Genomic DNA, 13,218 nt, shown 5'->3' with positions numbered 1-13,218 from the left:
AGCCAAACATGTTCGTCATCTGAAGTAAATGACTAACTAAGTCAGATGTTTGGTTTATTGATTCCTCCCTACCCCGTGCCTTTTTTTTTTTTTTCTTTTTCTAAAAGTGCCTAGAAGAGTGGTATCTGGTCATGTTAGATGGTGATAAATATTTTCTTAATTAATGGATATCCTTCAGAATAGGTTGTTCCCAGAGGGATGGGATGGGGAGGGTGGTGGGAGGGGGGTTCAGGATGGGGAACACATGTAAACCCATGGCTGATTCATGTCAATGTATAGCAAAAACCACTACAATATTGTAAAGTAATTAGCTTCCAACTAATAAAAATAATTGGGAAAAAAATTTAAAAAATAAAGAATAGGTTGTTGTATCATCATTAAAAATATTAGTTTTGGAAAATAGTCAATGATATTTCAAATATTAATGAAACAATTTCAAGTGATAACTGAGGTTGCAAAATAGTGTATAGATAGCATGTTTTTAACTTAGTGAAATATGTGGTTTTTTGATTTATGTGTTTATTATACAATATTATACAATACCACAATAGTTTGAAGAGTTACTTCTAAGATACATTAAATGTGATTTTTCTTTTTTTAGGCTTTCTATTTTTCAGATATTCTATAATGAATTTATATTAATTTTTAATGAAATTAAGGTATATGGATAGTTAAAAATCTCAAATATTACAGTAGCATATGCAAAAAAACCCTTGCTTATTTACCCCTTTTCTTGCTACACAAAGGTAATTGCTCTCAAATATTTTAACTTGCTTTCAAATATTGTAACAGAAATAGTAAATTTAAATAGCTTTCTATGTGTTAAATAACAGAACTACAAAATAATACAGATGTACAAATGTAGTCAAATGAAAAATCAGGCATTTATTTCCACCAGGAAAAAAAATAGAAAAAGTTTATAGGAAAGGAGGGGTAGTCATCTCTGAATACCACTTATGTCATAATGTAAAATTAAATATTGTTTAACCAAAAAAATGTGATGTAACTAAGTTGGGAGAGCAGAGGATAAAGGATGGGTGAGTGCTATAGAAAACCAATACATAATGCCTAAAATATAAAAAACAAAACAAACAAGAAGAAGCAGTTGTTTAGAAATATGTTAGAAAAGAAAAAGAAACACCTAAAAAATTTGAAAGCAGTTCCTTTTAAAATTGACTTACATTTTTTGAAAGTCGTAAAAGGAACACATGCCTGTGGTTAAAAAACAAGTCAAACAGTTCCATTCCTGACACTGCAGTGGGAACTGCTGGCATTCTTGTTGCCTTGGATCTGTACTTATTTGGTTTTTACTTAGCTTGTGTTATGTGTTTTAATATTGTAAAGTGTCTGAAATTCATTTTAGAAGTAAGTTTTATTTAAATCTCAGATGTTTAATCAATAACCAATAATTGGATTCCTCATCCACAAAACATTTATGTCCACTTTACCATATGTACTTCAGCTTCTTACTGCTATTGCCAAATATCAATATAGTTCTGTGAGGTGCTAAAATATATTTTGGATTGTCCCTTTTATGTTTTAAACTTATAACCAGTAAACTCTCCCCTCTAATCTTCTAGAACCTCATCCTAATCTCTCCTAACTCACTTAAACATCTTCCTTTCCTCTCCAAACTGATTTGTTCTGAATCCAAGCTCTGTTCTTTTCCTTACTACATTTGTTTTAGTCTTTGAAGCTCAGAATGACATTTAGTGTTTCTCATTGTCGCTTAGGATAAGGTCTTTACCATGCACCTCTTCAGAGGAACCTCTGACAGAATACCTTCCTTGCTTTAGGACACTCAGTTTTGAATGCAGTGTAAATGCATTCAGATTTGATTCTGTCACACAAAGCCCAGAAAGAACCTCAGGGATGGAGTGCCTCCTTAACCTGCTGACCTTGACCTCTCTCCTTATAGCTTTGAGTGTGTAAATTGAGGGAGATAAAGGTCTTCTGAGAGCTTCACTGGTGGCTCAGTGGTAAAGAATCTGCCTGTAATTCTGGAGACCTGGGTTCAATCCCTGAGCCAGGAAGATTCCCTGGAGAAGGGAATGGCAGCCCACTCCAGTATTTTTGCCTGGAAAATCTCATGGACAGGGGAGCCTGGTGGGCTACAGTCCATGGGGTCACAAAGAGTTGGACATGACTGAGCACGCACATACAAAGGTCTTTTGTCAAAGTTCGGGTATTTTCATTTTCAAATAATCTGACAATGATTTCTTAAGGATTGCATTTTAAGAAGTTGGCAGGCTACTGTCCATGGGGATGCAAGAGATTTGGACATGACTTAGTGACTAAACAGCAACAACAGTATTTCACACTCCACAGTTTTACAACCTTCTCCATTTCATTTGGGCTGGCCTGCACATGGGGAAATAGTATGTTTTACTTTGCAGCTTCCAGCTGAGCCACATACCACCATACTGCAGGTAGAAGTCTAAGTCTTGGAACTAGTTCTGGGAACTCTGCTCGGCTGTGTGTGTAAAGATGTTAACAGAGACAGAACAGACTTTTGGACTCTGTGGGAGAAGGCGAGGGTGGGATGTTTTGAGAGAACAGCATTGAAACATGTATATTATCTATGGTGAAACAGATCACCAGCCCAGGTTGGGTGCATGAGACAAGTGCGCGGGCCTGGTGCACTGGGAAGACCCAGAGGGATCGGATAGAGAGGGAGGTGGGAGGGGGGATTGGGATGGGGAACACATGTAAATCCATGGCTGATTCATGTCAATGTATGACAAAAACCACTACAATGTTGTAAAGTAATTAGCCTTCAACTAATAAAAAAGAAAAGATGTTAACAGAGAATATGAAGACAGCCTAGATTGCAAGTAGAAAAATACAAACTTCTCACTCACCCATTTGTGGTGACTCCATATGAGGAGAGATCCAGAGGAGGAGAAAAGTAGATATTTTCATGTAGATGGATTTGTTCCCTGAGCAAGGGAGCTTTGCTGTCAAGTACCAGCTTCTCCAGAGCAGGAGTCAGCAGTGTGTCCTAAAGGATTGAGCTTGTAGCTTTGGTTTAAGTTTGCCTTCAAATCTACCCCCTTTCCCAGTATGTGATCATATATGAGGTCAGATTAATGTTTCTAAGGCTCTTTTGATGTGTCACTTCCTTACTCCCAAATCTTCAGAGGTCACTGGATCAGGTCTGTTCAAGGCCTTCCAAAATTTGCCCCAGATCTTTATTTCCAACCTCATTTTCCATAACACTCACCTACAATCTAGCTGGTCTCCACCTTTTTTTTCTTTTCAAGCCTAGGTGGTATAGCTCTCTTCCCACCTTCTCCTACCTTCCCATTTAATCTTTATTCCACATGTCTTGTCAGAGGACTTGGGTTCTATCCCAGGTTAGTTTGGTGTGTGACTTCAGTCAAATTATTCTTCTTTGAGCCTCCATTTTCCTATACATGAGAGAGAGAGAGAAAGAAATTGAATTGGGAGACTTATTTATACAGACCCTGTCAAGTTTATCATTGTGTGGGTCAATATCAGCCTTAGATTTGTTGCCACAGAACCCAGGGCCTTTTTCTCTTTTGTATTTCTACAGCATTTACCATTCATTGTTTGGGATTATAGTTAACATTTATGTCCTATTTTCAAGTAATTTTTGAAGATTTGTTGTAAACTGAGACAGCCCATTGGCAGAGCTAAATTGTTTCTGGAGGATGCGTCTGAGGGAGAAGACCAGCAAGGGTGTTCTGCTTTGGACTTTCACTTCATGTCCAGAAGCTGGGAGGAGATGGGAGTCGTGAAAGATTTTTTTTCCCTTATGTACCTTGTTGGGAGAATAGAATATTTACATTGTCAAGACTGAAAGAAGGATGCAGTCTCCCACTGGATTCCTTCCGGTCTGCTATAAGGCTGCTGGGTCTGTGCTGACTCTTTGGGTTGGCCTTCCTCCACCATCCTCAACCACCCTTCCATCCATCTAGGGTTGAGACAACAACTTCATCTTTTACTTCGTTTCCAGAGCCTTGTTTGATTATGACCGGACTCGGGACAGCTGCCTGCCAAGCCAAGGTCTCAGCTTCTCCTATGGTGACATTCTACACGTCATTAATGCATCTGATGATGAGTGGTGGCAGGCGAGACTGGTGACCCCACATGGAGAAAGTGAGCAAATCGGTGTGATCCCCAGTAAGAAGAGGTGAGTTGTCATAATCATGAGAGAGGCTTTCTTTACCGTCTTCCTGGTATTTCTTTTTTACCTATTATACTATAAGTGCTTGAGAGCAGTAGATGTGCTTTATTACTCCTTTTTGGTGTTGAATTAGTGCTCAGGACATGATTATGATTCAGTGAGCCAAAGATGGCTGCTGAGACCATGCACTGGCAGTAATAGGACTTCTTTCTCACTCCCACACAGGGTGGAAAAGAAAGAAAGGGCTCGATTGAAAACCGTGAAGTTTCATGCCAGGACGGGGATGATTGAATCTAACAGGGTAAGTGGGGATCCCCAAGGAAGTCAGCCATATGTAAAGAGGCATAAGAAACTTGAAATCTGTTTGGTGGATAAGAGAACTGGGGAGCACAAAAGAATATCTCTTTTTCAGGGTGCTGCCTCTGTCCTATCAGAACACTGACTGCTTTTCAGAAAGCAGAGAAAGGGGGCATCCAAACTCTACAGCCAGGGTTACTCCTCTCAGCTGGGTAACTGGTTCCTGAAGATGTGTTGGAGCTGCACTGTCTGGATGACTGTCTTTCTTGGGGCATATGAAACCATTTGTGGGTGTCTCCCTGGCTGTAGACCCTTTCGGAGCTGTGGGGACCCTGAATAGAGCCTGGCTTCATCATCCAGCCAGGAAGGCCAGCCTCAGAGCTCCGACCACCCTCCAGACCAAACAAAGCATGAGGGCTCTATCCATTCACCCCTTTTCTTCTGTGAGCTTCACAGGCCAAAGAACTTCCGGAGCAGTAGAGGGAAGAGAGACATGGAGTAGATGGCTCTTTGTTTATCAGTGGCACCTTAGGGAATGTATCCAGGAGGCTACAGTGACCTTTGTCATTTAGGATGTACCAGTGAGTGCTGTGAGTCTGGATTAGGTAGAAACCTCTAACATCCCTACAACATTTTCCTGTAAACATAATTTTTCCTCTTACATCAACTTTCATTTAATCTCATAGATTCCATTTGTGAGAGGTGGTCTTTTATTTAGCTCACCATTGTCTCCATTTTAGTTTTTCTTGCATGCTTTAAAATCCATTGTTCTGTTTTTTTTTTTTCTTCTGTCCTTCCCCTCCATCTTCATGTTCTTTCACAGTCGATCAAAACGAAACGTAAAAAGAGTTTCCGCCTCTCTCGAAAGTTTCCATTTTACAAGAGCAAAGAAAACATGGCCCAGGAGAGCAGCGGACAGGAACGTAAGTAGCAGCAGGGAACAGAGAGCAGATCACCCACAGCCCCACCCTCTCTGCCTCAGTTGCAGTGAAGACTGGGCAAGTGTGTTGTGTGTGTGTGTTTGTGCGCACGCACACACGCGTGTCCATCCGTCCATTGTGTGCATGCATGTTTGTGTGTGTGTGTGTACCTGCGTATTTGCAGAGTCAGGGTAGAAATTGGTCTGTACAGGGCGACGTTGGGTCTTTTTTGTCCAACTCTTCCTTCTGAAAGGATGTTGGAGGCTCTGAGGTAGAAGTGATTGCAGGGGGGCTCAGTGGGAAGTCCCGGCACCACTAGTGTTGGGAGTGCCAGGCTGAGCTCTGCTCTGGTGCTGATGAGCAGTTACCAGCTACTGTGTCAAGTTTAGAAAATGTTTTTTCAAGAGAATCAAGTCTAGGGACTCAGTGTTGCTCTCCCGGCTTCTTTTGCTTGTGTTTTCTTTCCCTTATCTTTGCTCATCTATGTCAAGAGAAGAGCCTTTTCTTATCTGGACACCCGGACTTGGGCCTAGTTCTTGAATTACATGCATGTGCATTTGCACACAGAATGTTCACATGGCTCTAACAGACTCAGCTGTCTTCCCAGAGTGATTACAGAGCCAGCTTTCAAAATAAAATCCTTCTTGCTAAAAGGAATTGACACCAAACAGGAATTACTTAACACTGTCCAAATAAAGGTTTATTGAAGAAATGCAAAACTGGTTTGGTAGAAAAGGCCATAAAGCTGGGCTAAGTTAACTTGCAACGCTGAGAAATATTCTTTTTCTGCCATATACCTCAGAAATTAACTGCCCTCACCCTAACCTTAAACACCAGGTCAGGCTGTTGAAATATTTCTCCTGTGGCTCATGGTGAATTGTAAACCTCTGTCCTGGGCTGTTGGGACAGCAGGAACCTAGTTCTGGAAGGGAATGTCCTTTTTCTAGGCCAGCGTGTTTCGTGGTCATGGGATACGTGGGTCTGGGGTGGTAGCTGGTAGATTACAAGGGTGCCCTTGTCATGATGGAGATTAGGGCTCACAGTCCTGGGGAGCTCAATAAGAAGGCGATCTGAGATAGAGACCTGAGGTGAGGTCACCACAGTTCACCAGACAAATTCCAAAAGTTACCCACTGAGCCCAACCTAGGAGAGTTCACTGTTGAGTGGGCTAGCTGAATGGGGGAGGGAATTGGCTGTCAGATAAGAGTTGAAACTGCCTAGTGCTTATTCTTCAGAAGCTGAGCTCATCCCCTGTGGTCTGCACAACTCATGTCAGCTTGGAAGGCCACACCTCAGACTGCATGAAGCTTTCCCTGAAGGGTTTGGACAGAGCAAGTCAGTATTGGGAAGCTCCTTGGGATGATGATAATTGTACCTGCCTCTCTGCCACACATAGATGTTTGATTTTTCATTCACCTTCAAAGGGAAACGATGATTTCAGGGGCAAAGCAGAAATGGCTCTGTAACTACAAATTTAGTCAAAGCAGGTACTCCAAGCCTTGGTAAGTCACCTGTCTGTCTTGTCAGCCTGTGTAGGCTCTAGACCACCTCAAAGAGGTCATTCACTCCGAGGCCTTCTGGCAGCAAATTGGGCAGCATGAAGTCCAGGCATTTTATCTGACCCAGGACATTCTTCCTGTAGCAAAGTTCTTAACCTTACTGTAGCTATAGGTCTTCATGGTATTTCATACTTCTGTCACTGATGCTCACCTGGCTCTGTATTCTTCCTTCCCCTTGTCTTTTTTCTCTGTTTTCTTTCGTCTCCCCAATTCTTTCCTGCCCTCCCTCCCTTCTTCCCTCCCTCCCTCTTTGTTCTGCTGTCTGTGAAATTAGGACTTCCCTGGGTTAAGTGACGATTATTATGGAGCAAAGAACCTGAGTAAGTCAAACTTACATACTGTTAACTGTATTTCTGGCATGAGTGGAGATGCTGGGGTTGGGGGTATAAGGGACGTGGGGTTGGGTGGAGGGGATGGCAGTGAGAGAGTTTGTGAGAATGGATACCACCACAGGAGGAAGTAGAAGTGGCTCTGAATGTCACACTTTTGCTCTGGATCCCTGGTACCATAATAAAAGCCTATCATTCATGTCTGTTTTTTTCCTTTTGTACCTTGAAATGGTGTGGAGCTGCCTTGGCATTCCACCTTACAAGTGAGGGGGGCAGCAAGTGCTTCTCCAGGGGTGACCACTAAGCTCATCTCTAGCCTGTTGTTGAGGTGAGGGGTGCCTGCCTGCTGTATTCTTCTCCCAGTGACACAGCACTAAAGAATTGGGCTTGAGATTTAGCTGTTTTAAGTCTGTCTAAACAGGGGGTGATAGTGCTGTGAAGCTGTTTACCCAGCAAACATCTGGGATGTCCCAGCAGGTTCAGGGCCCTCAGCAGATGGTGCGGGCTGGCTCTCCAGAGCGTCTCTAAGGGGCTGAGTGGGTGGGGGGGGGGTCTCAAGAGCGTTTTATGGACTATGTATATTTAGTGCTTTAGTTTGGAGAACTCTGACCATCCTCTCACCTCTGGAAAATAATCTTAGAGTTGAAAAAAGAAGGGACCTAGATGACAGGGCCTTATCCTCCCTGCTGTGCACACAGGTGCGTGTGTGCACACATGTGGCCGTGCCCGGCGGGTTCTGTCAGCAGATACTCTCCTTCCATGAATAATAAAGGCATGAGGGTAAAGGTGCTTCCTCCGTGGGTTACTCAGGAACTAGCATGGGTGGTGACTCAGCCAGTCTTTCCTGGGGGCCACAGCATATCACAGTCTGGAACAGTGTCATCTTGGCTGAAACGAGCAATGCCTCACTCCATAGTTTGTTTTGTTCATGTTTCATCTCCATTTGCTGTCATCTTGGGAGTAGTGCGTTTTGTTTGGGCCAAACTGTGCTTTGTGTCTCCTGTGAGTATGATTGCTCTGCCCACTGAGATATGGGTGGGTCCCAACAGTCTGAGACAGGAGGATCATCTTATCTTCCATGTATTCTTCTTTATTTGTTGTCTCTGTTTTGTCGTCTTTTCATGGATGGAGGAGCATCCCCTTTCGCCACTGAGGCTCAGCCCTCCTTCTGGGTAGCGATTGCAGGAGGGCTGTCGGTTCCACCAGATGGCCAACATGTCATTCCCTGGTGACTCTTCACCCAGCCCAGTGCTTAGCCTCCTAGTCCTGAAGCACCACACAATTCTGTTCTTCAGGGGTTCTATCTGGGGAGGAAATTCAAGAGCAGCCTGCTCACTGGGCTCCTCTTTGCTACTATCACTGCCTTTCCTTTCCTATTGATAGCATTGGGAGATGCATTCTGAGGTAGTATTTGGAAACCGTCCAAGTCAGTTCTCTTGATTCAGATGAAGAATGGAAGCTCGTAGTCTATAATGGAGGGCCTTGGAAGACTGAAAGCACTCTGGGGACAAGTGTGAGGTGGCCAGGGTCTCAGGATTGGAGCTGCACCTCCCAGCTGGTAGCCTGATGTGGCAGGCCTCCCGTGACCTGGCTTGGTTGGCAGCTCAGCGTCCAGCTCTTGGAGCATTTGAGTTTTGTGCTGCGTGTGACCTCTCAGTGGTGTGTTCTGAATCAGAGTCTCTTTCTTGTTGGCTTGCAGAGGGAGTGACATCCAACACCAGTGACAGCGAAAGCAGTTCCAGTAAGTGTGTGTCATTCTTCCCCATGTCATGTAGCTCTACCACATAGCCCAGCCATCGTCATTCCAGCATTGCATGGCTGCCATATCTGTTCAGAGGCTAGTGCTTCTTTTAGCCATGTACACTTGGAGATCCTGGAAATGCTGTGGCCATTTTGTCCCTGTGGGATGGGGTTTAGGCTGTGGATTAAAGGATAGAATATATGCCCTGCACTTCTGGCCAGGACTTAGAAGCATCCCTACTGTAGGCACTTGGGGCTGTAGGTGCTGCCAGTTTCACATATTTACTCAGAGACCAAAAGGAGAATGGTTCCTGGGGGATATTGTCCTGAATTGCCTTTCCAGGTCACTAGTTCCTCCTGGGTGACAGCTTGGTGTCTTTGCCTTTTTACTGGGCTAAATGACCAGGTGACAGCTCAGGTTTCCTTCAGAAATCCTGTGACCGGGCCAGAGAAGCCACAATTCAAACCCCATGAAGTTTGGGACTACTTGAGACCCCCCCACCCACTCAGCCTTTTAGGAGTTGTAGCTACAGGCCCTGAGAATGCATCCCAGGGCTTGATGCAAATATCGCTGCCTTCCCTAGCACTGCCATCGGTCACTGTGGGACCTCCTAGTACCCAGTACCTGGAGAAGGCAATGGCAACCCACTCCAGTACTCTTGCCTGGAAGATCCCTTGGACAGAGGAGCCTGGTAGAGTGCAGTCCATGGGGTCACTAAGAGTCGAACACAACTGAGCAACATCACTTTCACTTTCATGCATTGGAGAGGGAAATGGCAGCCCACTCCAGTGTTCTTGCCTGGAGAATCCCAGGGATGGGGGAGCCTGGTGGGCTGCCATCCATGGGGTCACACAGAGTCGGACACAACTGAAGCAACTTAGCAGCAGCAGCAGTACCCAGTACCAAGTTGCTTGGTGACTGTCTTAGGAAGCCCTCATCATTGCTGGGATAGACGGAGCTCTCCTGTGTGGGACGAGCAGGGCTCAGTACTGCTCTTAAAGGGCACTAGGGACCTTAGCCCAACCTTGTGCCACTTTTCTGGGTGCTTCTTCCAGTGTAGGGAAATAGGCAGACCCTAAAAAGGGTAAAGTTCAGCTGCAGCTTTGGGGACCTGCACGAGTGCCCTGACTCCCTTGCCCGCAGATGAGGGACACAGGCACTTGAAGCTTTTCCTGTGATTCTTTCTGAAGCAAGAGGGCAACTGAGCAGAGCTGACTGTTACCTATAAGAAGAGTTCTGGGACATTAGGGTGGTTTTTGGTGGAGGTTTAATGGCTTCTGGGTCATGTTCCTTTGCTCAGCTATATTTTGCTGAACAAGAGGACTCCTGACTCCTGTCTTAGGGGTGATGAGTGGTTTCCTGTGCTTTCATTCCAGTGGGCAGTAGACAGGCCCACAGCACAGTTGTTAGCAAGAACCAGTTGACAAGGCTGTTTTCAGGTAGAGGTTGGGGTGCAGTGAATGTTGTAGGGAGATGAGGATACAAGGAGGCAGATTATAAAGTGCTAACATGTCTTTAATTTTTGTTGCAGAAGGACAGGAGGATGCTATTCTGTCATATGAGCCAGTGACACGGCAAGAAAGTAAGCCCCCTTCTGAGAGTCTTGCCTTTGAGCTAATCTGGTAGTCATGGGACCCAAACCAGTGGTTGGCCATGGAGACAGAGGAGAGATTGACGAGAGATGGTGAAGGTCAATTTCAGTGGGTGTGTGGCCGCTGCTAAAAGAGAGGCTCTGGTCCCTCTCTTCAATGGCTGCTCTGAAAAACCTTGCTCAGCTGTTGGTGCCCATGCACAGATTTCTCCTGAATCTGTCAGAAAGGGAGACGCTTCTGATTTCATACTTGCCTTGGACTTAGATATTCTCAAATTAAAGGCTCTTTGATGTCTTTGTAGTTAAAAGGCAAAATGGTTGAAGATGTGCTGCTCTGTCTGAGCAGTGGCTCCAGCACCTCATTGCTCTAGGCAGACAAGGAGGGAGGTCAGGCCGTCTGGTGAGGGCCTCACTGACTGTATCCATGCTCGCTCTCCAGTTCACTATGCAAGGCCTGTCATCATCCTGGGCCCCATGAAGGACAGAGTCAACGATGACCTAATTTCGGAGTTTCCACATAAATTTGGATCCTGTGTACCACGTGAGAGCCCAGGGTGTCTTTGGGAGGGAGGCGTTGGTGCCCTGGGAATTATTGTTGCTCTCATGTTTTATAGAGAGGGCCTGCAGCTGGGTTCTAGGTATCTCTGGGAATAGGGTGCATCCAACCCCCCAGAAGACATTAGGCAACCATATATTCCCCCAAAGCTAGGACAGCTTGTTAGGCTTGCTGGCTCCTGTACCACGTTTGTCACCATCTCTCTGCCAGATCTTGGCCCAGGAAACCCCATCTTTCTGGTCCAGTTGAAGCTAAAGCAGATAGCTCCTTGTGTGTGTGAAACCTGGTGATTAGAAGAGATATAGGCAAGATAAACTTCTTCCCAGCCTCTTTCCCTCATTCATCTGCAGTGACTCGAGGGCCCTGCAGCGGGGGGAACAAGTCAGCCCTCGGTGGCTTGAGGTAGGACATTGTCCTTGTGCCACAGAGCATTTCCTCTCTTCCTGCAGATACTACCCGGCCTCGGCGTGATAATGAGGTGGATGGGCAAGACTACCACTTTGTGGTCTCCCGAGAACAGATGGAGAAGGATATTCAGGACAACAAGTTCATTGAGGCAGGCCAGTTCAACGACAATCTCTATGGGACCAGCATCCAGTCAGTGAGGGCAGTTGCAGAGAGGGTAAGGAGAGAAGTGGTCGCCCTACAAAATTACCCTCGAAGGGAGCACAGAAATGCTCCTGCCAGAGTGCCGCATGGATCCTTGTCCTTCCAGCACATAGCCTAGCCGGTGGCAGTGCTGACCAAAGCCACGCCCGTTCTGCATGTTCCCAGCCCCTGGTTGGAGATGTCTCTCTCCTCTGTGCAACTCACCCCAGAGCATCACCCTGCTTGCATCTACAGATGTGGCCTTTTCTGGATAGTAGGAGCCAAATGTGGAGCCTGGGTACCTCAGAGGTAGAATCTTCCAGGCCTCTCTAGGTGGCCCCACATTTCCCACAGGGGTCAGCATCATGGGTAGATGGGGACTAGGTGGACTGATGGCAGTCCTTTCTTTTTCAGGGCAAGCACTGCATATTAGATGTTTCTGGCAATGCTATCAAGAGGCTGCAGCAATCGCAACTTTACCCCATTGCCATTTTCATCAAGCCCAAGTCCATTGAAGCGCTTATGTAAGTATTTGCTGAGATTCTCAGCTAGGAGAGGGCTCTGGAAAGGCAATAAAAATCAAGTGGTTTGTTGGGCAGGGGTAAGACCCAGTGTGTACTCAGTGGAAAGTCTCTGTCCCTCTCTGTTCACTGGGGGCTCCTTTGGATTTGTGTCCTCATGCTTGTACCCGTAGTTGAGCTTTCAGACCTAGAAGTTTGGGGAAGATGTTGAGCCTTGGGCCACTACTGCTCTCGGAGGGCAGCTAAGCAGCTTTCCAGGGAGCCTGGAGCAACCCTTTATGTTAGTCAAAACATAGAGCTTAGCTTGGTACTATGTTCTTCTGTATCTTTGGAAGGGAAATGAACCGAAGACAGACATATGAACAAGCAAATAAGATCTATGACAAAGCCATGAAACTGGAGCAGGAGTTTGGAGAATACTTCACAGGTAAGTCTCCCCATTGTGCAGCTGGGGTAATGTGGGAGCAGGCAGACACCTATTCTGTGAGGTTTTTCCAAGAGGCCTAGATGCCTGGCACAGTTTCTGGCTGCTTTTGAGCTCGAGCATTTCCAAAGTACTCGAGTACCCTCTAGCCGGAGTAGTTTAGCCAGTTTATAGTTTCAACCTCATCACCAAATGCTTTGATTGTTTTGTACATTCTGTCTTCATGTCTTCCTAGATTGTAGCTCCCTGTTTTAGTTTGGTTCCCTCCCCCCGCAGACTCCCCCATCCAGCAATGGCCACCTTGCATGTTTTACATGCTGAGTGAACGTTTGTTGATGATGATGGTTCCCTGGTGTGGTGTTGAGGTTCTCTGTCAGTGTGTGCACACACATGTGTGCATGTTTATATGGTCACCTACTTTAGAAGGGCAGTTCCTTAAAGGTTGGGAAGGTTTCTGTGTAATATGTTGCTTACCTTTTGAAGTATGGTGACCTATGTGTGCAGGTTGGTGCTGAGTAAACTCTAGCTGGTGATGCTACAAG

At 45.5% G+C, this 13,218-nt stretch overlaps 1 protein-coding gene across 5 annotated transcripts in view; it reads left to right on the top strand.

Moving 5' to 3' along the window:
- The window catches only part of DLG3 (discs large MAGUK scaffold protein 3), a 54,245-nt gene that overhangs the window by 38,251 nt on the left and 2,776 nt on the right, over positions 1 to 13,218 (top strand). For 3 of the 5 annotated variants that reach the window (XM_061137080.1, XM_061137079.1, XM_061137078.1), the window contains 8 exons: positions 3,980 to 4,156; positions 4,376 to 4,451; positions 7,201 to 7,246; positions 10,528 to 10,578; positions 11,027 to 11,128; positions 11,593 to 11,765; positions 12,146 to 12,255; positions 12,588 to 12,679. In XM_061137080.1, coding sequence (XP_060993063.1) covers positions 3,980 to 4,156; positions 4,376 to 4,451; positions 7,201 to 7,246; positions 10,528 to 10,578; positions 11,027 to 11,128; positions 11,593 to 11,765; positions 12,146 to 12,255; positions 12,588 to 12,679 — 827 coding nt within the window. Of the gene's footprint in view, positions 1 to 3,979; positions 4,157 to 4,375; positions 4,452 to 5,270; positions 5,371 to 7,200; positions 7,247 to 8,954; positions 8,997 to 10,527; positions 10,579 to 11,026; positions 11,129 to 11,592; positions 11,766 to 12,145; positions 12,256 to 12,587; positions 12,680 to 13,218 lie in introns of all 5 variants that reach the window. The other 2 variants (XM_061137077.1, XM_061137081.1) reach the window with 2 other exon arrangements.

This window comes from Dama dama, chromosome X (assembly GCF_033118175.1).
Source record: "Dama dama isolate Ldn47 chromosome X, ASM3311817v1, whole genome shotgun sequence".
Classification (NCBI taxonomy): domain Eukaryota; kingdom Metazoa; phylum Chordata; class Mammalia; order Artiodactyla; family Cervidae; genus Dama; species Dama dama.
Note: the sequence above shows the minus strand (reverse complement) of the source record. Positions and strands in the feature narration are given on the sequence as shown.